At 34.3% G+C, this 24,484-nt stretch overlaps 4 protein-coding genes across 7 annotated transcripts; 1 reads left to right on the top strand and 3 right to left on the bottom strand.

The window, feature by feature from the left end:
• Positions 1-3,893: 3,893 nt before the first annotated feature.
• Positions 3,894-5,730, bottom strand: LOC106423195 (cyclic phosphodiesterase). Of its 3 annotated transcripts, XM_048745502.1 has the most exons (5): positions 5,340-5,450; positions 5,140-5,239; positions 4,598-4,952; positions 4,381-4,435; positions 3,894-4,223 (listed from the first exon to the last, which is right to left on the bottom strand). In XM_048745502.1, exons 3-5 carry the CDS (start codon positions 4,886-4,888, stop codon positions 4,021-4,023), a joined length of 549 nt encoding a protein of 182 aa, XP_048601459.1. In that variant the 5' UTR covers positions 4,889-4,952; positions 5,140-5,239; positions 5,340-5,450; the 3' UTR covers positions 3,894-4,020. The 3 variants fall into 3 exon arrangements, with proteins under 3 accessions (XP_048601459.1, XP_048601460.1, XP_022550316.1); XM_048745503.1 differs by having other exon boundaries at positions 5,140-5,421; XM_022694595.2 differs by having other exon boundaries at positions 4,598-5,730.
• A 2,908-nt stretch (positions 5,731-8,638) lies between these two features.
• On the top strand, positions 8,639-9,091 carry LOC106423237. Its single transcript, XM_013864022.1, has one exon. It carries the CDS (start codon positions 8,639-8,641, stop codon positions 9,089-9,091), a length of 453 nt encoding a protein of 150 aa, XP_013719476.1.
• Positions 9,092-9,440: 349 nt separating this feature from the next.
• On the bottom strand, positions 9,441-11,732 carry LOC106423255 (oil body-associated protein 2B). Of its 2 annotated transcripts, none has more exons than XM_022694198.2 (4): positions 10,853-11,732; positions 10,489-10,571; positions 10,293-10,404; positions 9,441-10,213 (listed from the first exon to the last, which is right to left on the bottom strand). In XM_022694198.2, the coding sequence occupies exons 1-4, from the start codon at positions 11,139-11,141 to the stop codon at positions 9,957-9,959; spliced, it is 741 nt and encodes a 246-aa protein (XP_022549919.1). In that variant the 5' UTR covers positions 11,142-11,732; the 3' UTR covers positions 9,441-9,956. The 2 variants fall into 2 exon arrangements, with proteins under 2 accessions (XP_022549919.1, XP_013719490.1); XM_013864036.3 differs by having other exon boundaries at positions 9,451-10,213; positions 10,290-10,404.
• Positions 11,733-11,944: 212 nt separating this feature from the next.
• Positions 11,945-14,290, bottom strand: LOC106423215 (aquaporin NIP1-2). Its single transcript, XM_013864004.3, has 5 exons — positions 14,034-14,290; positions 13,645-13,869; positions 12,998-13,216; positions 12,507-12,568; positions 11,945-12,401 (listed from the first exon to the last, which is right to left on the bottom strand). Exons 1-5 carry the CDS (start codon positions 14,199-14,201, stop codon positions 12,182-12,184), a joined length of 894 nt encoding a protein of 297 aa, XP_013719458.1. The 5' UTR covers positions 14,202-14,290; the 3' UTR covers positions 11,945-12,181.
• Positions 14,291-24,484: the final 10,194 nt, after the last annotated feature.

The following is a 24,484-nucleotide window of genomic DNA, read 5'->3' as shown; positions in this document are numbered from 1 at the left end:
GTACATGGGATTGAGATGGAGGTTATGGAGGAAGATGATGTCATTTTACAAGAAATGGATCATAATGTGTGCTGTGAGGTGAGAACATTGTTTATGGATTCTTTCTTGGGGATTGACTCTCCGAAGACTACGAAGTTGCGTGGAAGGATTGGTCAGAGGGAGTTGATCTTTATGATTGACAGTGGAGTTTCTCATAATTTTATTTCTCCGGAGGTAGCGAGCAAGTTGAGGTTGGGAATGGTAGATTCGAGTGGTGTGGATGTGTTGTTAGGTAATGGGGTGATGCTGAAGGTAGCCAGATTATGTACAGGGGTGAAGTTTCAGTTGAATACAACCACGTTTAGTTCAAAGTTTATAGCATTGGAGTTGGGTAGTGTGGATGTTATTTTGGGAGTTAAATGGCTCGCAACTTTGGGCAAGTGTGAGGTTGATTGGAGGTTGCAAGAGTTTTCTCTCGTCTATGAGGGTGTGCAGGTGACTTTGTATGGAGATCCAACCCTTCATTGCAAGAAATTGTCTTTGAAATCCTTGTCTCCAGTTTACCATGATCCGTTTGAAAGCACTGATGTGTTGTTGATGTCTGCGATTGTTCCACCTGTTACTACTGGTTTGGAACCTCGTATAGCGGCGTTGTTGAGCTCTTTTGAAGACATTTTTGCTATACCTACTGCTTTACCTCCTTTACGGGGACATGATCATGCTATCAACTTGACATCTGGAGTATCTGCTATCTCGGTTCACCCTTATAGATACCTGCATGCAAGGAAAGTAGTTATGGAGAAGATGGTGCAAGAAATGTTAGAAGCTGGTATCATCAGACCAAGTGTGAGCCCTTTTCCCAGTCATGTTCTATTGGTGAAGAAGAAAGACGGTGGTTTTCGGTTTTGTGTCGACTATAAAGCTCTGAAAAAGTCTAATATACCTGACAAGTATCCAATTCCTGTTATTGATCAGCTACTTGATGAGTTGCATGGTGCCGTCATCTTCTCGAAGCTTGGTCTCAGGTCAGGGTATCATCAAATCCGAATGGTTGAAGATGATATTAAGAAGACTGTGTTTCAAACAGTGGAGGGCCATTATGAATTCTTAGTGATGTCATTTGGACTCATGAATGTTCCTGCCACTTTTCAAGCTCTTATTAACAAGATCTTCAAACCATTTTTGAGAGATTTTGTTCTTATCTTCTTTGATGATATCTTAGTTTATAGTAGTTCTTTAGAAGCTCATGAGGAGCATTTAAGGAAGGTGTTGCAAGTACTTCGGGAACAATCACTCTTTGCCAATCCAAAGAAATGTTCCTTTGGGGTTACTCAAGTTGAATATCTCGGTCATATCATTTCCAAGGAAGGGGTGGTTACGGATGCTGCGAAAACTGAGGCTATGGTTAAGTGGCCTACACCTAAAACTGTGAAGCAATTGCGTCGGTTTCTCGGGTTAACAGGATATTACCGGAAGTTTGTCAAGAGTCATGGGGTCATGGCAAGGCCTCTCACATCATTGACTAAGACGGATCAGTTTGCTTGGAGTTTCGAGGCTCAAAAGTCGTTTGACACATTGAAGTCTGCTATGGTTAACGCTCCAGTTCTAACCTTACAAGATTTTCAGAAACGTTTTGTAGTCGAGACTGATGCTTCTGGCGTGGGTTTAGGTGATGTCTTAATGCAAGATAACAAACCGGTGGCCTACTTTAGCTATGCTTTAACGGAGCGTGAACAGTTGAAGCCAGCTTATGAGAGAGAGCTGATGGCGGTTGTCATGGCAGTGAGGAAGTGGAAGAATTATCTTTTGGGGGAGACATTTCACGGTTCATACTGATCAACGCAGTATCAAATATTTGTTGGAGCAGAAAGAAGTTAATTTGGAGTATCAAAGGTGGTTAACAAGATTGATGGGTTTTGATTTTGACATTCTGTACAAACCTGGTTGTGAAAATAAAGCAGCAGATGGCCTTTCTCGGAGTATGTCGATGGTTTCCTTGTTGCTGACTCTCACAGTTCCTACAACTTTGCAATGGCAGGACTTGTATAAGCAGATATCTGATGATGCGGGCATTCGGAATTTGATTTCTCAGGTGCTGGAGAAGGGTACCTCAGTGAAGGGGAAGTTGATGGTTCGTGATGGGAGGTTGTGGTCGAAGAAGAGGCTGGTGATTCCGAAAACTTCTCAGTTTATTTCATTGATACTGGCTGAATGTCATAACAGTAAAATGGACGGTCATTCTGGAGTTTTAAAAACCATTAAGAGGATCCATCAATCTTTTACATGGGAGGGGCTGAAGAAACAGGTGCAGGGATATGTCGCAACTTGTCAAATCTGTCAGATCATAAGCATTCAACATTGTCTCCTGCTGGTTTACTTCAACCGTTGCCAATACCGAATCGAGTGTGGGAGGATGTTAGTATGGACTTCATTGAAGGTTTGCCATTGTCTGGAGGTGTGAATGTTATTCTTGTTGTTGTTGATCGCTTGAGCAAGTATGAGCATTTTATCAGTTTGAAGCATCTGTTCACAGCGGTGGATGTGGCGTTGAAATTTGTCCAAGAGATTGTACGTTTACACGGGTTTCTGCGGAGTATTGTGTCTGATAGAGATCGGGTGTTCTTGAGTGCTTTTTGGAAGGAGAGTTTCAAGTTGGCTGGTACGCAGTTGAACTACATCACTTCGTTTCACCCACAAACAGATGGTCAGACTGAGGTCTTAAATAGGTGTCCGGAGACATATTTAAGATACTTTGCTTCGGGTCATCCTCGTTTGTGGTCTAAATTCTTGTGTTGGGCTGAGTTTTGGTTCAATACGTCGTACCATACTTCGCTCAAGACTTCTCCATTTGTAGTGGTTTACGGTAGAGATCCTCCTGCCTTGTTACCATTTGAAGAAGGCTCCACTACAAACTTTGAGTTGGAAGAGTCATTGAAGCTAAGAAATGAGATGTTGGGTCACTTGAAGGGGTGTTTGGAGAGAGCACAAGAGTTGATGAAGGGTCATGCAGATAAACATCGTAGGGATGTTTCCTTTGAAGTGTTGGATTTGGTGTTCTTGAAACTGAGGCCTTATCGCCAGAAGTCAGTAGCGACTCGCTTCTGTCCTAAACTGGCAGCCAAGTTTTATGGACCATACAAAATTATGGAGAAGATTGGGAAGGTAGCTTATCGGTTGCAGTTACCTCCAGGGTCCAAGATTCATGATGTTTTTCATGTGTCACAGCTTAAGAAGGCGGTGGGTACTGATGTGGAGGTGTTGGCATTGCCACCGGTGTTTTCTACTGAGACTGAAGCGCCGTTGCAACCACTGGATGTGTTGGCTTAATGTTATTCAGCAAACGAAGAGTTGGAGTTGTTGGTGACTTGGAAAGGGAAAGATGCTGCAAATGATTCTTGGATGTTGTCAAAGGAGTTTATTGCGTGTTTTCCTTCTTTCGAGCTTGAGGGCCAGCTCGGTTTCGATGAGCGAGGTATTGATAAGTACCAAAAGACTTACTTTCGCAAGAAGAAGGCTATAGGAGGGAAACAGAGTAATGCTGACGTGGAAGGAAACGTTGGAGATGGGATTTAAATAAAAGAGAAGACCTTCTGTATCTCGCAGAGGCTTTGCAGTTAGATGAAGTTCAGCTTTTAAATACTTGTCAAGTTCATTTTATCTTCTTCATGCTTTGATGTTAATTGTATCTGACGACATGAATCAATACTTTACAGTCGCTATGAGACTGATGATCTCTGCAATTCTCGCCATGAGAGTGTTGTAGATTTCATACTCAAAGTTGTATTCCTTTTCTTATTCAAAGTTTATAAAGAAGTTTACAGAGTTCTCTAGACCGAAGTAGCTAAACCTTATCACGTTTTTCTTGGGTAAATATGCAAACTTCATGCCGCACTTTTAGAGAAATTGGTGCAGTATGCCGCGAATTAGTATCGTAATTTTATTCGATGAGTAAAGAAGAGATGGGTACACAGTTCTTAAGCAAAGTATATTGAGACCTTTTACTACAGACTCAGAACCCAACTTTTAGTCTTTTTATTTTTCTCAAGGATTGAGATTACACACAGCCACTTTCTCCCATGACTCGAGAGTCTTATCTTCTGTATCGGTTTTGCAGAGAGCAAGTCGGTTTAACCGGAAACTCAGTCCATCGAGGCTGTTATCGAGTGTGTAAGCTTTCTCCTGCGCTTTCTTCTTCCCTTCTTCATCTAACTCGGCGTAAAGCAGACTCAGATGCGGCATGTAAGCTGCGTTAGTAAAATGAAATTTTAACATGAGACAAAAAGAAACAAGAAAAGTATTTAGCATACTCTTTAAGACAACAAAGTATAGCTCACTCAGGCTACATGACCTAAAGCTTCCTTTGAGCTACAAAAACCAGTTTTAAATGTCAAAAGAGCTTACGTGTTGTAGTGGAACACTTGAAATGGTTCTTACAGTGCTCACCAGCTTTCATTACCTGTAAATAAACAGAACAGCACAGATCTTATTACATAAAAACACATATCTTCTATCAAAAACCAAACCCAAGGTTCTTGATATCTGATCTTAGTCATCTCTTTGTAATGATTCTCTCAGAAAAATCGAATTTTTGAAAAGAAAAGCTCGGATTTTTATTTACCTCTGGGGTGGATTTGAGAAGCAAGAAAACGCATTGGTAGAAGAAAGTTCCGGTGGAGACGCGATCTACGGTGGCGGTGTAAGCTTTCAGACCGTCGCAAGCTGATTCGAACATCTTCTTCGCTTCTTCTGCCGTCAGACTCGTGGCTCCGACGACGGTGACGTGAGGATCGAATCTTGGGCCAGAGAACTCGGATCTCAGAGCTTCCATTAGCTTTCTGAACCGCGGCTCCGTTTCCTCGTCGGGCAATGCCCACACCGAGTACACGTACTTCTTCTTCACCTCTTCCATGATTCCGTTGACTTTGCAATCCAGACGCAAACGTTATTTGATCCCAGAAGAAATGGCGTTAGTTCTAAGGAAGAAGAAGGCCTTTTAGAATTCGAAGTATATCCAATGGGCCTATACGAAGCCCAATATCATCACCTATAAGTAGTTAGTTTTTTTCTATCATTATGGTAAAAAAACTAAAATCTTCAGTTCACCACCACTACGCAATCAAGAATCACTCGCTCTTCACTAAATTGAATCAAGAAGCATACTTTCTTATGAGCACAATCGTCTGATACAATCTGGAGTTCATGATCACGACGGCGCTGTGAGGTTAGTTGGCTTCCGGAATCAGACGACGGCTCCCATGACCTGAAACAATTCACGAAGCAAAAATCTCCATCAACGAAAATCGAACAAGAAAGACTGGAGAAGACGGTGTACAAGGATAAAGGTGGAAGCTTTATGAAACTTTGAGGTGAAGATTGCTCCGAGGACGAAGAAGGAGATGCAGATGAACGTAACCCATTTGAGAGAGATTACTCTCTTGGAGACTTTGTGCTTCATCGTGGAGAGCCTCAGAGAGATAGAGAAATCTTTGTAAAGTAAAACAATAGTCAAAAACGCAAGTGTTGGACGTTGACCGCGTTGACTCAACGTTGCAGCCACCGTGATGTGCGGTTTATGGGCCTTTTAGAAATTGTCCCCTCATAGGCTTGCTTATTATATATATGGGCTTGCTTAACATATTAATACGTTCACTAGGATAAGACCGCTTAGGCCGAGCTGAATTTATAGGAAAATTATTTTAGAAATATAGTATGGAAAATAAAATTTATATTTTTGATCGAAATAATATTTTTAGCCCTTAAGCAATTTTTTAATTTTTTTTGTTAATTACGTAGTTTGTTTACTGATGAGCTGATCCTATTTTTAAAAATATTTTAGGTCAAAAAATCACTTATCGCATAAGAACCTAATGGTTAGGCCGAATAATCTCAGGTCTCCTATTTGGTTACAATGAAACTATACCAACTCGGTTTTATATCATGATTTAGCCGTTTAAAAATTAATTATGGTTATGAAAAGTTTACGTTCACTGTCAATCCTATTTATCTTCAATATTTTTCTCATTTTTGTGTCATTTTTTCATTTTGGTTATTGTTTGATATAAATATTGATTTTTGAGTTTATTCTCATTTCATTATTTTGTTTTGGCCTGAGATATAGAAAATGTTTAAGATTTAAAATTATTAAAGAGACACATACTTGGTTAAGATCCGCGATTTGTGCAGGATAAATATTTATATTTATTATTTATTTTATATTTTTTTGCGTATTATAAAATAATAAAATAATAATTATATATTAAATAACTAAGAAATCAGTTACTATTATGTAATAAATTGGTGTGCGCATATAAATCAAACGACCGCTCTTGTTTATTCGCAATCATTTTAGGGTAAATAAATCAAAACAATCATTCTTATCTATCGTATATGATATATAATTAAATTTAAATGATATTAACATAGATATATAGTAAACTTTAAATATGGATATTTATTAAATGAGGTTTCTACTCATATGATTTTATGATTATTTGCATATTTGTGTAACCAAATTTTACAACAACGATTTTTTTAATGTTGAATGTTTAGTGGTTTCAATAATTTATAATCATTATAAAAATGAAGATTTGAAAATTAAAGTATTAACTTTTCAATATATGTTCAACGCAGATATCAAAATATAAGTATGTATTTTCATATGATGTATAGTTTAATTTAAACGATATGAAATATATATATATGTATATTAACATAAACACCTATTAAAATAAAATTATTTATTCATATGATTTATAATCATTGTATCTTATTATAGAAATAAAAATTAAACCTTGATCACAAAAGTTTATATAAGAATTTTACAGTTTTAGTAACTTCAACTCGTTTTGAAAAATTCAAAATACAACATATACCAAAAAAACTAAAATTTTATTATATGATTAATGCAATTGTTTAATTTATTTTAATGATAGAAAGTATGCAGACTGTTAGCAAATCTTTATTATTTAAAATCATTAGTTGTCATATATATATTAATCACATTAGGTAATTTTGTAAGTTTTATTTAAGGAAATAATATATAATAATTTCAATTTGATAAATGAATGGTCCATAATGGACATACTATATAACATTCCCTAGTAATTTAATTTTGGACTAACAAAATTCTCAATTGATTCTCAAGCCGTCAGGTAAGCAAAATTAGCATTCCAATTACGTGACAACTCAGCAGAACACTTTTTTAATTAGTACAAACTGCAAGTTATAACTTTTTAAATGTTTCTTAATTAATTTATAGGAGATTAGTGGTTGCTTTTTAATCATAGAGTAGAAGCGTCTGAGTTTACAAATTCTCACAAGAAACTTCCCTTATATATTAAAGGAGAAGCATTGTTATAAATGCGTTCACACTAAACTGGACACATGTCACATGTAGAAGCATTGTAATAAATGCGTTCACACTAAAATGGACACATGTTACCTGCAGAGAGCTTCCCAGCCAAACTCTACATAAATATGTTCACACTATGTATTTTACGTTTTTTAATATAAAACTCACATGCATGATTTTTCTTTACGTTATTTTTACTGTTTACGAATAGAGCTGGACAAATTATTCAAAAATTTTGATTTGATTCGTTATCCGTTTTGATTCGAACTGAAAAATCCGGATATTCGTTACTCTACGAAGCAAATCAAATACTAAAATGCAATATCCGTAAAAAAAGCAAATCACAAATATCAATATTTAAAAGAAAGAATATCCAATTTGATCTGTTATATGCATATATATATATACATATATTTAAAGAATTATATATAATTTATATATTATAGTTTATATAAATTTTACAGTATTTTTGTTTTTAAATAATTTCATTTTAAGAATTTTATTTTTAATGTATTATTTTGAAAAAAATGTCATTGAATATTAATTAACAGTATCTTTATATATTTATCAACCACCTTTATATACTTTTACAAACACATACATGTGTACATTGACGTGGTCACCTTATAACTAAGTATTTACCACAACTGAAATATCTAATCTTTTTGTTAACGCTTCTTTCACCATCGACCAAATTGTATTAAAATGATTTGTCATAATAATTTTCTTTTCTTTTTTTAACTATTATCCGTTTAGAAACTATAATATGAAACCATTGGTTCGACATCACGACTATCTAAGATTCATAACATGAAAACAAACAAATAATAGTAATTTTTGATTATCACAGGAAAAAAAAACCAAAAACATCAAACATTTTAACCGAACAAACCAAATAAATATTGATTTCAAATGATAGTTATATTTTAGGAGATTAAAAACAAAAAAATAACGTAAAACCGAACCGATATCCAGATTAAACAGATTAATGTCTCCTTATTAAAAAATAACGAAACTAATAATCACATTCCGCGCAAGTCGCGGGGTACTAACCAGTTGATGTGGTATATGATGTGGAGAGATTTAGAAAGTATGCTTCTTGATTTAATTTAGTTAGAGTTAAGGGATTATGACTCAATGATTAGCCATTAATTCGTAGTCTTTCTATACGTATTATATGCTTAATTAAATATACTATATTGTAGATTTTCTATATAATGTCTAATGGAAATTAAGAACGAAAATGTATTAATTATTTTCTCAATATTCTCACCCGCTCTACCTATTGGTTATGAAAAATGACCATTAATGTACTTTTGCTACATTGATGGGGCGTGGAGAGAACATGATGCTTTTACAGACCAGGGCTGGTATTGCCAAAAGATAAACTCAGAGGACGTAATGATGGGCGCAATGAACCTTCGACGTAGCCTATCACTTTTACATGCTGAATGTGAAGCTCTGATTTGGGCAACGGAGTGCATGAAGACCCTGCAGTTCTCAGATGTAGTATTTGTGACGGATTGTTCTCAATTGGTGAAGATGGTGTCCTCACCTGAAGAATGGCCGGCGTTCGCTACACACATGGAAGAATTCTGCCGAAGTAAGACTTTCTTCCCCAACTTCACGATCAGATATATCTCAAGGGCACAAAACACAATGGCGGACAAGCTTGCACGTGGTGCGAGGAGTTCTCCTTCAGCTATGCTATATGTCGATTCTTCACCTCCGGTTTGGCTATCTGAACCGGTGGCCCCATAGGCTTCTAGTCTATTATGATGTCAAAAAAAAAAAAAAGTACTTTTGCTCTTTAAAGTTTGAGAATAAATAAAACTGAGATAATTGTTGGCTGAGTATCAAATTATAGTTATCCACTGCTAATTTTGCATGCTTATATGTAAATCCAAGATTGAAACCCATTAATCAGATATTTGATTATCTAGAAGTCATATCTATATTTTCCCTCCATTTCATTTTAAATATCGCTTTAGATTTATGCACACAGATTAAAAATATATTTCATTATATTTTTTTAAAATAAAATCATCATTAACTATAAATTTTACCATTTCTGAACTAATAGAAAAATAAAATAAAATATAAGAAATCATATAATATATAAATATTGTATTAACTATTATAAATGTTGTATTAAAATTCTAAAACAACACTTATTTTATCGTCTTAAAATGAAACGGATTTTTTAGAACAAATACGTGTATACCTTGATATTTGATTTTTAGTGCTTTTATTGTATAATCAAGTCATAATTGTTTCTCACTAAACAATTGTTGCATAAAATAGATTAATGATGTACATATTTTAAACCATATGTCGACGATCATATATTTCCACTACCATTAATTAGTGTAACACTAGACCTAGTTTTGACACAAAAGATATATTATATTTTTTGATATATAATATTATTTGTGACATTTTTCATAGTTACACGACCTATAAAAAACTTAAAACATGCCTCTCAAAAAACTTGGATCAGTTTCTTACCACATTATGATATAAGCTTACGAACATAAAATGTCTCAAGATTCATCAAGGGAAAAAACAAATAAACAGAAGGTTTCAAGCACTTTCTCAAAAAAAAAAAAAAAAAAAACAGAAGTTGTCACGGGAAGGGAGCTGTCCTCTTCATATCTGTCTCAACAACATCAATCGCAAAGCCTTTCCTAAACCGAACCCAATAATCAGCAATCAGATTCTTTTTCTCCGGTCCGCAAATCTCTTCCCGTGACGGCTTCAACGATTCCGTCGAGATTCCATGTTCTTCATCTCTCTTTTTCACCAGCTCCGGTTTTATCCTCCCGAGACTCACGTCTTGCGGCGAAACCATTAATGATGGTGTACCTAGTGGTAATCTATCTCCTTAAAAAGACAAAACAAGAAACCCTAAATAAATATATGGTTGGTTTACTATATCAAATATATAGTAAATTATTACCACGATCGATTTGCCATGTACACCAAAATTTTCCGTAAGATTTGGCAAGATTCTTAAGCTCCGGCTTCGCAACGAGCTCTGGGACCCTTGGAGTTACTAGAAGAGCCATCTGGATCTACAAACAACACTCGCTTCTATTATTTTTGACTATCCGGTAAATATATATCAAACATTTTGAAAATGTTTCATAAAACCTCACTTCGTAGTCATGCGAGTGCCAAAGCTTTTGTTCATCGGGTGAGAGACTTTCGAATAACTTCTCTGACACTATATATTCGATCCCTAGAATTTTAATGCAAGAACAAACACATTCATAAATCATACTGTAATTCATAGTAAGTCATAATCTCCAATTAAATCTCTAGCCTCTAGCAGTCAAAACGTTTTAAACAGACTTATACCATACGAATAATCAATGATTATACGCACGTAAATCTGCATGCAGGCCCATCCATTAACCGTCTATGTAAACAATTTCCAAGTTATTAATTAGTTGAAGTTCAACCCGAAATTGTACACGTCACAAGCGTAAACAAACAATAGAGGTCGAGGTATATATGTACCGATGAGATGAGCCTTAGCGGAATTGGAATCGTAGACGGCACATTGGAGAAAGTCTTGGTTTACACGGTGACCGTACATATGAACCTCGATCTGACGGCCAGGATCGTGACTATAGCAAGCGAATGAACACACATGTAGACTCATTTGTTTGATCGGTTTCATAGACTGAAACATAGCCGTTCCTTTGTCTAACATTGCCGTTGTGGTCTTCGTCGGATCTCCCATAGGCTCCTTACCTTCTCCGGTGCTTGCCGGACACGCCACCGGAACTTTATCATTTGACGCCATCGTTAAACGACCAAAAGGCCTTGTTCTGTGTTATGGTCTTATAATAGAGCGAGAGAGGAGTGATGTTGCATGAGGTAAATATGACGTTTATGATATGAATGTGTCACGCATTAGAGAAAACTGATGTGGCGGATAATAGCGAAGTTAAAGTTGGAATTTCCGGACACTGTCACACGTGGTCGATTCTTAAGCTCTGGACAAAGTGTGCACACTTCGCAATGTTTCTAACTCCCTAATTTTGTGCTTTCTTTTGACAAGTTCCAAATAATAAGTTCTGAATATTTCGTTTTATTTTTATTTAATAGGCTTCCAAATTTTGAATTAGTTATTTTAAAATACACAACGAGACAGTTTGCCATAAATATGAAGATAGAATCTTTTGCATTAAAATGAGAGAAGAGATAAATAAAGCAGTAAATACATGCCTGGTCAAAGCAGTACCGTAATTTATGTATTCGTTAAGGCCTGGTCAAAGCAGTACTATAATTTATGTATTCGTTACATATCATGCATGTTTACTCTTTTCGCGGGTGGATCCAGAAACCTATTTACTCCATCCGTTTTTTATTGTTACATATTCTAGATTTTTCACATATTTTAATAAAATAAATTAAATTAAATTTATATATTTTTTTGTGTTTATCTTTGTTTCATAATTTTAAACCAATAACAATTCAGTAAGTGCAATTAAGTTTTTTAAAATTTGCAATTAGTTAATAAAACATGTCTTGAAAATGTAAAAAATGAATCTTTTTAAAACAAAATTTTTTTCTAAAATATGTAATATTAAGGAATAGAGGGAGTAGTATAAAAGGCCACACATAACAAATATAATGATTCGGGATAAATTATACACTAACTACTTAAAGAAAAACAAAAATTAGAGTGGATCATATACCACACCCTCACTCAAACTTAGTGCGTCCCTGAGCTATTTCCTTAGAAAAAAAAAACTCAAAAACCAAATTATCCCCTTTTTACTTCTGATTGATACAACTAAACCTCTGATGACTAACTTAACGTAGCAACTGATTTGTTTCTTAACGAGAGCTACTGTTTTGCAAAGCTTTTAAAAAGGAGCCGCTTTTGGTTATTTCACGCAACGGTTTATCGGTATATCTAACCGTGTTGTAAACCCATGCACCCGCAACTGCACCAAGAATTGGAGACGCTATGTATATCCATATTCCTCTGTAGCAATTGTATACCATTGCAGGTCCCAAACTCCTTCCAGGATTCATCGAAGCACCCGATACCGGTCTGACAACAAAAATATACACAGATGTGTAATGTTTTAGTGGTGAAAGAAAAATATGCACAATATTAGCAATTAGCAAATAGAGATGTTATGAGTAAATATATTACCCGGCAATTATCACGTTAAGTAGCACAGTAGACCCTACTGCTAGTCCGGCAAGTTCTCCGATCTGATTGTTACATATGGGTCCACTTTTAATTAGTTTCTCAAAGATTACAAGGGTCAAAGACTACATGTGTAACTGCTGAGGTCAACGTAACAACACAAATACACAAATGAAGAAAATCAACTAGAAAAAGACTTCTTTCAAGTATAATTGTTTTCCTAGGAATGAAAATTTAAAATCAAAGATAAAAAGTATAAATTAATGTACGTACGTAGTCCATTTTCATTAAAAGCAACCTTAAAGTATATTACTTCCCTGATTAGATTATTTTAAACTAAAGTATATGAAAAGAAAAGGAAAGGAAAATATATTAGGTAAAGTAAAACAAGCATGCTTTAAAATTGCAAGAATATTCAACAAATAACCACCAACTTTGAACATATCTAATTTCAATGCAGTATATCATATATAAGAATATTGTGAAATACTAACCGCTCTGTTATCGGTGGCGACGCCGGAAATGATGAACATTAGGTAGAAAGTGATGATAAACTCTATTACAAACGACTGCAAATCTGATCCCGCCGGCAATGTTCCAACGAACACGTCATGTTTCCCACTGCAAACGTCTTGATCAAGTCCGAACAACAGCCGCAAAGTCGCCGCGGCAAGCGTCGATCCGATCACTTGCGATATCACATAAGCAGGAACCTAAAATATAAAAATAATATAAATAAATTTGAGAATTTTTCATTTAATGTCGCATTAAGAAAAATGGATCAGTTTTGAAAAACTCCCCTAAACTGAAGATTATGGATACTAAATTTGAACTTCTAAAGATGTAAAAGGAAAACTGTAGTTTTGTTTTAATAAAAGTTCGTTGTACAATCAAAACAATGTTTTTTTTTTCTTCTAGCTAGCTAAAACTTAGAACTATTATTGGTTAAAATTCTTTAAAATGTTACTTATTACAGAAAAAAAAAATACAAAAATAGTACTTTCGTGTAATACAATCAAGACGACAGCTAAGCTAGATCTATCAAACACAAAATGGCAAGGTTCTAGTTTGTTCATCAAACTAAAAATGACACATAAAAACAAAACTTAATCGATATATATTTATGTGTGAATGTGTTGACCTGTTTCAGAGGAAAACGGCCGCAAGAAGCGAATGCTACTGTGAGGGCCGGATTGAAATGAGCGCCGGAGATGTGACCGAGAGAGTAAACAAGAACCATGACGGTGAGTCCCCAAACGATGGCGATCCCTGGATGAGTCACGGTTTTGTCGTGTTGGGCGTTCACAGCCACCGATGCACAACCAGCAAATATCAAGAAGTAGGTTCCCAAAATCTCAGCCATCAACTGAATACGGAGCAATTATAACAAAACAAGAACAGAGTAAAATAATTTATCAGAAGAAATGAATCAAGCAGAGAGTGAACACCAAACAAATAAAAAAGGTTATTGAAGATTGAGAATTACATTTTCACAAGAAAAAGAAGATTGAGAGTTACAGAAGTGAAAACCTTTTGTAAGAAAGGGACAGAGATTGAGAGGAGAGAGTCTTGTTTCTTTATGGGTTTGGAGATGTGAATAGCTTCTTTATGTTGTTGACGTTCGTGTTCTTCATTGATGTTTACCACCACCGCTCCTTCTCTGGCGTTGCCGTGGCCATTTCCCGATATCTCCGCCATAACAAAGAAGACGATTAAAAGAAAAGAAGATGATATCTTTGAACGGACTGTTATGACTTGTGTGAAAGTGTTTGGTGGCAATTATCTTCTATTTATTGGCAAATCGAGAGGGGGAGAGAGAGAGAGAGAGAGAGAGAGAGAGATTAGACTTTTCAAGTTTTCAAAATTTAATATTGACCATTTAATTTTCAACCCATTTAATTTTATTAATTACAGATGAAATGTTTACGAATAGTATGAATGTATGATACTATATTTTTCATTAATACTTGTGCCTTGTTAAGAACTTACCATATATCTTCGTTTTGACAAAGGAAACAAATTAATATATCTGGCTTATTTATTATAACAAAATGTCCGCCAAATTTTTATATGGATAAGATGTATATTTTGAAGAAAAATATACTAATTTTCTTGATTAAAATTTTGTAATATACTAGTATTTAAAATAGCGTTGTCTAGTGTCTCCTATATATCTTTTAAGTTGAAATTATCATTTACTTTTTTCGACGTCATGCGGTTAATGTGATTGCCATATCATTAAAGTCGTAGTTATCCATATTCATTGGATAGAAACTTCATAAAACACTGCTATGCTTATTTTTTTTTCTCATGCTTTAAATTGAAGAATATGTAAAAAAATGACTTTCATAATATACATCAATCTCGTCGAGAAGACAATATATATATATATCCTGATCGTTTTTACAGGACAATTTATGATAAAATGTAAAAGGTTACTTTGAGTTAATACGTAATCCATCTGTATCAATTTAAGTGGTGTTTAAAATTTTTGCACAAAAATTAAAAAACTAAATTTTTATGTAGTTTATTTTGGTTAGATTAAGTATCATTAAATAAAAATAGTTCGATTAAAATAATACAGTATTTTATAATTGGTCACAAAATTTAAATAACACTAAAATTTATCTTAAATAACAAGAAAATTTATTATTATGAAACAAAATAAAAATTTTTAAACACCATCTAAAGTCATGGGGGCCCTAAAGTGATATGGAGGAAGTAGATAATAAGTTTGCTTATATATTAAATTTCTAGAAAATACTGAAAAAGTGTCATAAAATAGTTGATTTCTAAAAACATCGATTTTTAGTTGTTATTTTGAAAATATTCCTTTTAAGACCACATAATTATATATGGAGATTTGAAACCAAATATTAAACTATGTATTTTATTTTATGTTACATTTATTATCTCCAGTGTTGTATTTTGGATCAATTGGTAACTTAAAAGATTTAAGTATGCGTCCAAAATCCGTCTAATAATGAAATGCCATACACAATATTTCAAGATGATTTTTATAAATATTAGGAACATTTTCACAATTTTTATTTTATTTAATTACTAAATAAATATATTGATATTATACACACGTTTATATAAAAGTCATTTCATATTCTAAGAGCATCCACGATGGGAATATCTCAAAAAGTTTTTAACCAATATAAAAAAAAAATTTAAAAAGAAAACAAAAGAATGTAGAGATGTTAGAAAATTCGGTCAAGCCAGATATTCAAAAAAATTGAGATATTCTCTACACCTTTCACTAGGCCTGGGCAATCGGGTGACCATTCGGGTTCGGTTCGGTTCTAATCGGGTTTCGGGTTTTCGGGTTTACAAAAATCAGCCCCATTCGGGTATTATAAAAGTTCGGGTCGGTCTCGGTTCGGGTTTTGTCGGGTTCGGTTCGGATTTAGTAAAACATCCTAAACCCGGTTGAACCCATTTAGTTTTCGGGTTCGGTTCTAAACCGGGTTTCGGTTATCCATATTCCCTTTTTTACCCGAAGTACCTGTTTTGTTTCATGTCATAACCTTACGGTTCCTTCAACCAGAACGTGAACAAAGAAATAACAAGAACAAAAGTAGTTTGCAATAATGAAAATCAAATACTCCAAACGTGAGAGCCTTTATTAAACTTCAAAATAAATCCAACTTGTTCATATTAAACCTCCTTGAAAAGCAAAGAACAAAACAATTCAAATGAAAAACGAGTACTGAAAATCAAAATCAAAACCAACACCAACACCAAATAAAAAAAAGACTTCAAACTTCAGCAGCAATCTTCTTTCTTCAGTCTTCAATTCTTACACTCTCAAATTTTGAAAAGACAAACAAAACAATATATAAGTACACGAACAAACAGATGAAATATTAAAATAACTTATAGAAAACATACCCTTCTCAAGCTTGTCTAGCATTTCAACTTCAGCTAGAAGCTGCTCATTTGTTTGGACTTTTTCAGAGAATTTGATATCAGCTTTCATCCACTGCTCACTACACATCAGAACCTCTATCATGTAGTGAGTTAGACAGCTTCGGTATGGTTCTAAGATTCGGCCACTGGTGCTAAAAGCGCTTTCTGATGCCACAGAGAAGACCTGCATTACTAATAGGTCCCTAGCCATTTCAGCCAATACTGGAAACTTGGTTTGATGCATCTTCCACCAAGCGAGTATATCAAACTCAAATCCCATCATAAGCCTTTGATTCTCAAGAGGTGCCTTCAAGTAAGCTTCCAGTTCGTCCCTTGTTTCATCTTCTTTTTCAGCAACAAGTTCTGTGTACTTGTTATCCATCCTCTCATAACCGAAATCTTCAACAACCAACGCCAGCCTGCCCATTTGCTCTTGAGTCTCCTGAACACTAACTGTTGATGTTTTCTTCGACTGTGATGATCGTGTAGCATCTCCACTGAACCGGCTAGCATACTCTTTAAACATGCTTCTAAGGAGATCAAGCACAGATTCACCCATTTCTTTGGACTCCAAACTATCCTCTCCATAAAGTTGCTCAAAGCAAAAGTTTGCATACGTCATCTTCTTCCTCGGATCAATTATTGTCGCAATAATTAACATCCTATTCATGTTTTTGATGCCATCCCAATACTTCAAAAACTTGCACAGCATATCTTCAGCCTTCAACTTCAAGTCTGGGTCCAAGTTGTTGGCCAATGTGGTGAGATTCCTCTCAATGGTGACTATCTCACCATAGCATTTGTAGGAATTCACTTTCGAGGAATCAGAGACGACCAAGGTACTATTATAAAATATGATTAGGAACCGCTTTAGCTTTTCCACAGCGTTCCAATCACTAATAGCAGGCGGTCCACACCTCTTAGCCCCATTTTCTACTTCTAAGAAGTAGTCATTGTACAGTCTATCCTCAGCTTCCATTTTATCAAAAGCTACTCTAAACTGTAATGCTCTAGACAACATGAGAAAAGTTGAGTTCCACCTAGTCTTAACATCCATAGGCAGACTTCCTCGGGTCCTCTTCCCAGTAGTAACCCTTTGATCAAATGCATTTAGCCTATTGGTAGAAGACCAGACATATTGGACTGCATTACGGATAGCCATCACATTTTCGCCTAAATCCCCTAGACCCTCCTTAGCTATCAAGTTGATAATGTGTGCACAACACCTCATATGAAGAAAGTTTCCATCTAATACGAAAGCATCAGGCGAGACTAAATTGAACTCCCTATGAAATTTCTTAATAGCTGAGGTATTAGCAGTGGCATTGTCTACTGTGATAGAAAACAATTTCTGAATTCCCCAATCAGCTAGACACTCTAACATTAGAAATGGTCTGACCTTTATGATCCATAACGAATTTGAATCCTAGAATGAGTTTCTTCAGCTGCCAAGTTGGGTCAACAAAATGTGCAGTTACAACCATGTAACTTGCACCTGCCAACAACGTAAAAAATGATATTAGTAAACTGAAAATGATATTGGTATCAACAAATAAATGACATCACTTAAAAAAAAAAAACGTTACCTGTTACTTGAGATACCCAAATATCAGTGGTAAGAGAAACTCTCTGATGATTGGTGTACAACCATCTTTTCAGAGCCTCTTTCTTCTTCACAAACATCTCCACAATGTCCCTAGTAGCGGTTCTTCTTGAGTGGGGTTTGTAAAAATTAACCTTGATATACATAGAAAAGGTATTATTAGTTTCAGAGATAGACAAAATCATTTAGAATACAAATATACAATGTTTTACCTTATTGCAGAAGTGTTTCCAGCCTGTACTTTCTATGAAAGAAAGAGGCAATTCAGCTAACACGAGTAGCTCATTTGTGGCTTCTCTGAAAAGCGGCTCAGGCACATTTGATGTCTTCACACTGCCTTCGTCATTGATGACAGTTTGATCTTTTCCATTACTGATCAAGTAGGACTGGTACTCTCTGCAGATTTGCAGATGCTTCTGAAGGTTGGAGGTTCCTGATTTTGTTGCACATGAGAAGACCTTCTGGCAGTAGTGACAAAGGCACTTGTCACGGCTCTCCTTTGTTCTGGTGTAGTGCTTCTATACACCAGACCTTGGCACAACAATCTTTTTCATCTTATTTGGCTGAGAACTTTCTCCACAAGGTGTATCTGTTTGCTTCCTTTTCCCACAGAACTCAGGAGTTTGACATACTTCATCTTCACACTCACGCTCTTTGCCATCTCCACCTTTCTGAGCACTTTTAGAGGATGATGAAACCATCTGCACGTAAGTGAACCACAATATTCATAAGCACATAAAAAAGAATTAAATGACATAATGAAAAATAGTAATACGCCTTGAAAAAACTTAGCACACATATCAAAATGGCATCAAACAACAACTCATAATCATGAATTCAATAATACTTTAAAAGAACCTAAGCACACGTATCCAAATATGACAAAATAACTCATAACGAATACAATAATACTCTTTCGAAGAAAATTAAATAATTTCTCAGCAAACGTATTCAACTAGCATGATATACAGTTTTAAAAATCGAAATAGATTAGCATCAAACAACGACTCATATACAGTGCATGTAAAACAACGACTCGTATACAGTGAATGTAAAACCGATTAAAAGAGTTTCCTTGAAGCATATTTAAACATGTTTAACTCGATAACTATTCACAGAAACAGATTAAACACAATAAAGCTAAAGTATTTAACCGGAGACACAGTGAGATTTCCCAAACCCGAAAACCCGAAAGTGAAAAACGAGTACCTCTGGCTGCTGCTTGAATTATCTGACGAAGGAGAAGATGATAGTAGGGAGATTGTGTTGTCGAGTTTAAGAAATTGAAGAGACATTTATAAGAGCTACAAATTAGGTCTTCAAATTCGAAATCAAAAGAGAATCAAAGAGAATATACAGCTAATCGGATTAAGGAAACGATTTGGGTGAAAATATTTAGGGATTGAGAGATTTCACGGATTGAATTGTTGAGATCACACAAAGAATCTCTCTTTATCCGAATAGGAAATAAAATATCGAAGGATGAGTGAAACAAGGTTAGATAAGATCGGGTCTCGGTTATAACCATTCGGGTTCTCGGTTTAAACCCGACCCGACCCGAAACCCATTATACCAAAAAATCAAACCCATTCGGTTTTTGAACAAGATCCGAACCCGACCCGAACTGGCTTAATCGGACCGGGTTCGGTTCGGGTTATCGGGTCCGGATTATTTGCCCTGGCCTACCTTTCACAATATAATTAACCTATATTTAATTAAATAATTCAACAAAATATTTAGCAATTTGGATATTAATCCTAAATATACTTTTAAATTGGCATAAATGGAGTAATTACTTTGGGCTGAGACACATATTTCATTTACACGATCAAACTCGATTACCAGTAGAACCAATAGTACTGTCTATCCTATGTAAATGGTGTTTTACGGATGGATCATGAAAAAATAGAAATTCTATTCGGGACAAGGATGGTATAGTACACTGAAAGGTTTTGATGGTTTAATGGGAGCGAGAAATACAAGAGCGAGCCGGTCGCCACTTCACTCGGAGATATATGCTCTCATTTGGGCAATGAAATACATGAGAAATCTAAGACATTTTACTTTTACATTTTCAATGGATTGTCCTCAGTTGGTGAAGATGGTTTCGAAACTAGAAGAATTGTCAGTTTTGCAAGTTATTTGGAAGACATAAAGATTTGAAGAGAAGTTTCAACAGACGTAGAATTCAAAGACGGACAGTCTCGCACGCAGTACAAGAAAACAACTGCCGTTTGTTGTCCAAATGGATGCGGAGCTACCAGTTTTTTTGACACTGGATAGTATTATTAATCCTTCTAGGCAAAGAGTTCTAAACAATGAGAACTAGCAAAACAAAAGTAGAAAATGGATACACCAGTAGGGATCCAAAGTAAACTAACACACATCTATTTTGTGTATGGATGACTAAAGATTTTTCATATAAAAACTCCATATTTGTTTCTGGAATAGTTGAATCTCAAGGGAGATAATCTTCGTATTAATCCAAAAATACCACGCTTCAGACTGAATCGAGAACGATTGTCATTCTCTTTTTAATACTCCAATAGGAGTCACCGAGACAAGACAACTCTTTATATTTCTCTATTGATAATAATAGAGTCAAAGAGATTACCGTTCCATAGAATTTCATGATTTTTCGAAGTAACCATAGTTTGTAGCAAGAACTACATCACCATCAAATGAAAAACCATCAATGATTGAAGCCGGTAAGACTCATCGCCACCATCCACAATAAATATGTGAATTACCTTTTCTAAACGGTTCAATTGAACCAAAATTTTTGGTTTACCAAATCTATTGGAAGAAACATACAAAAAAATAATAAATGTTTTTGCCAGATTTAAAATAAATTGGCAATCAAACAAACCAAGTGTCTGGAAATAAAACAAATCAAAGAAAAAAAGAGTAAAACAAATCAAACAAGCCGATATCGTAACTATAGAAGCTTTCGGCCATAGACTTGAAACTATAAAAAAATCCGAAGAGCTATTAGTTTAGTTTGCAGAGTCTATATAAAAACTGTCTAAGTTTCAGACAAAAAAAATATTAATATTATATTTGACCACCAGACCCAGACATCCTGATTTCTAAACTAAATATCCATTACGGAATCTTAAGTATTTTGAATACTCGTAATGGTATATCGCGATCCTCCGCTCAAGTCTGATCATATGTTGGAGTTGGATGTTGAGACACCCAAAATTGTCCGTATCAAATGGACCACACAAAAAAGAACTTAGGTCATGCAAAGTTTATTATAAATGGGAAATTGAAAACGATGTCTGTCACATGATGAAATTGATGAAGGTCTCTTCAAGTCTTCAACTACCAACCTAAAATACAGACATGCTTTACATAGATTTATATATTTGTATTTATCAAAACGAAAAAGCATCATCGTATCTGACTCTAGACGCCGGAGTGGTCTAGTATGAGTCGAGCAGAAGAATAGTCTATGTAACTATGGGTCGGACCAGATCATGTAGAATATTTTAAGCATGTAAATTATTATTATGTTCGTCTTATCCATCCAAACATGTAACTAATTATGAGAATGAAATATAGAATATAAGCCAAAGAATGTTATTTACAATTCACAGTTCATACACATCGTCGAAAATGTCATCTAAATTGATATAAAATTATCTCCTAACACATCAATGATATTCGTTTGATCAATGTTAAATAGCTTAATATATCAAGTATCTAGCTACTACAAATACATTCGGGAACTACAATAAGAATTAATACGTACATATGCATGCACAACCATTTTTGGCTGATAACCCGGAATTTAATTTTAATTAGTGTATGATCAAACTATTATGTAAACAATTGCATAAACATAACCACGTTCAAGCTAGAAAATAATCTAGATTGATTAGCATACAATGTCTAGAAAGAAATTCATAAAGCTGGAGCTAGAAAATGTCTTCAGATCAACTGAATTATGAGCGAAGAAAGTTAGGAAAAATGAATGATATATTCACTGCAAATGTCGTGTCGAATTCATAATAATTATGTCACAGAAATCTCAGTACTAATAGTATTACCCATATCACGACACGATCTAGTTGTCGTGAAATCAAAACAAAAGAAATCAAAGTAAGCAAAACGTATCGAGGCAATGGTGGTGATTCGTTGGGCGGTAACGGTAAAAAATTTACTTTAAAATTTAGTCTGTATGATTTTTTGATTTAATTTTAAGAGATATAGTTCTAAAATTTTTTACAGCCAAAAAGAGATGGTTTTAGAAAATAAGACTTTTACATCTATTTTATTTTGCTTTTTTGCTGTAGTTTTAATTTTTTGGTTGTAATTTTAAAAACTAATATAAAGTATGATTGATAGTTTTTAACGATGTAGATAAAAATTAAAGCTAAAGTAACTTGTTACAACCTAACCAATCACCCCTAATATCTATTTAGGGTTTGTATATTACTATGTGAATGAATAATTTTATAATTTTTTAGATTTATATTTTTAGTAGCCTCAAAAATTCAATTTTTTTTTAGAAATACATACTACATCCGATCCATCACATGCTGAATTTTTACTGGTGCACTCAGATTTAAAAATGTAACACTAATGTTATTGGTCAAGTAGATCATATCACTAATAATATTGTCATTGACACAATGCACAAGTTTCGTTTAAACCGAAACTCTGACTAATACATCCATCGAGTTTGAAAGTTTCAATTAAATATTATAGTATGAAAACCCTTCTTTTCGAATAATATAGTATGAAAAACTTGGCAATAATAAAGTCTTTTGTGTTATAGTTGTGAAATAGATTTTGATCCGCGCGCTCGCGCGGATGTGTGTTTTACTATTATAAATTTTTATATTATATATTAATAACATTTGCTTGTATTACATGTCTGCTTGAAACCTATAAAGTATTATATGTTCAACTTACCGATTCCTCAGCTAGGACCGTTTTAAGACTCTTCTCCATAGGACGTGTTTTGCTTCCACGAATAAAGCAATTTAACTTGAGTTGCCATCTGATTTAAACGGTTTGATATTTTTTAGAAAAGTAAAAACTGTTTTGTATATTAAATTTGAGTAAAAACTTTTGCTAGACATTTTTATGTTTTTTTGTTTATATTGTGCTGTCACCTTATAGGATTGAGGTATACTTATTTAGCTTGGTCGTGTATATATGTAGGAATTTAAAGAAATCTTAACCGAAAAATATATCATACTTGATACGTTTTAAAAGTAGATAGATATATATTTTACCAACCTGATAAATATTCTTTTTATTTATGTTGTAAATAATATTTAGTTAGTTAACATAACAGATACAAATCGTCAATAACACGTTCTATACCAAGAATATGTCCGAATTATGAATAATAGATTTATAATTCCTTCATTTGAATATATTAGATTTGTTACTATAAAATAGCTCAAACAAGTAGAGTGTTGCTAATAGGAATATTGGTATATAATTTACACTTTGTTAATTGCATACCCAAAAATAGGAATTATATTTTGAATATCCTTGATTGTAGGTATCTATAAATCGAATTCACATTTTGTTTAACTATGTACTTTGACAATCTGGATTTTTTCTTGCGATAGGTCATACTTTTCATCTATACAGACCGAAATGACATATGATTTTCTGGGCTAAAGATTTAAAAGTATTAACATGATAAAGGCTTTCTTTAGGAAGATGGTAATTAAACTACATTAAAACCTTTTAATCTGAATACAATAAGGTGTTCTTGTTTTGAATTGAATTTTAGTTGACTGGAATATTTAATGTTTAGGTTGAACATAAATAGAGATTTACTTTATGGCTTTTAAAATTATAGATTTTAGTTAATATAAAATTTTTAGTTTTATAGTCACATATTTACGGGTGCCAAAAGGTTCAGTAACTTTCCATAGCTAAACTGGTAAGTTCTTCCTTGTTCGACAACCAAGTAGTAAGATCGACGCTCCTTCCATGCTAATTAATGAGAATTTTACTCATTTATACTAACTAAGGGTTTTATTGTAATTTCAAAGTCTTCGTCTCCTCTAACCTATTTTTTTTCTGCGTGGCTGCCATAGTTACGAGTCTTAGAGCACCATTATCCTAGAGACTCTAAATGGGTTTCTTATTTTTTTTTTAATATGTTTTAATTGTAAAAGTGAATGAAGAGACCGGATGAAGAGATCCGAAAATTTACTTGCTCCATTGCAAGTCTCTTATTTAAGGGTTCTTAAAAAAAAAATTAATTAAATACCAAAATTTTGAATTTTCTTATTAAACTTAAACTTTTTCTTAAGTAATACTAGTTTCATTTATACAAGTTTATAAAACATGTGAATACTAGTACTTACAAAAGCATACAAGTTTCTAAAGGAACATAAAAGAACGTACAAAGTGGAGAAGACAAGCTCGAAGTCTCCTCACACAAGCAGCCCGCCACCACACTGCTCAGGTACCTTCCCCCCAAAAA

This window comes from Brassica napus, chromosome C1, assembly GCF_020379485.1.
Source record: "Brassica napus cultivar Da-Ae chromosome C1, Da-Ae, whole genome shotgun sequence".
NCBI lineage: Eukaryota > Viridiplantae > Streptophyta > Magnoliopsida > Brassicales > Brassicaceae > Brassica > Brassica napus.
The sequence above is the reverse complement of the archived record's forward strand: the minus strand, read 5'-3'. Positions and strand labels throughout refer to the sequence as shown.

Excerpts from the sequence above, each read along its gene's own strand:
- LOC106423195 (XM_022694595.2), bottom strand. The coding sequence starts at position 4,888 with ATGGAAGAGGTGAAGAAGAAGTACGTGTACTCGGTGTGGGCATTGCCC. Across the intron at positions 4,436-4,597 it reads TTCTCAAATCCACCCCAGAG|GTAATGAAAGCTGGTGAGCA; the intron begins GTAAATAAAAAT and ends GTTTATTTACAG. Across the intron at positions 4,224-4,380 it reads CAAGTGTTCCACTACAACAC|CTTACATGCCGCATCTGAGT; the intron begins GTAAGCTCTTTT and ends TTACTAACGCAG.
- LOC106423237 (XM_013864022.1), top strand. The coding sequence starts at position 8,639 with ATGTACTTTTGCTACATTGATGGGGCGTGGAGAGAACATGATGCTTTT.
- LOC106423255 (XM_013864036.3), bottom strand. The coding sequence starts at position 11,141 with ATGGCGTCAAATGATAAAGTTCCGGTGGCGTGTCCGGCAAGCACCGGA. Across the intron at positions 10,572-10,852 it reads CGCTAAGGCTCATCTCATCG|GGATCGAATATATAGTGTCA; the intron begins GTACATATATAC and ends TTAAAATTCTAG. Across the intron at positions 10,214-10,289 it reads TACATGGCAAATCGATCGTG|GAGATAGATTACCACTAGGT; the intron begins GTAATAATTTAC and ends TGTCTTTTTAAG.
- LOC106423215 (XM_013864004.3), bottom strand. The coding sequence starts at position 14,201 with ATGGCGGAGATATCGGGAAATGGCCACGGCAACGCCAGAGAAGGAGCG. Across the intron at positions 12,569-12,997 it reads TCGCCACCGATAACAGAGCG|ATCGGAGAACTTGCCGGACT; the intron begins GTTAGTATTTCA and ends TGTAACAATCAG. Across the intron at positions 12,402-12,506 it reads CTTAACGTGATAATTGCCGG|ACCGGTATCGGGTGCTTCGA; the intron begins GTAATATATTTA and ends TTTTGTTGTCAG.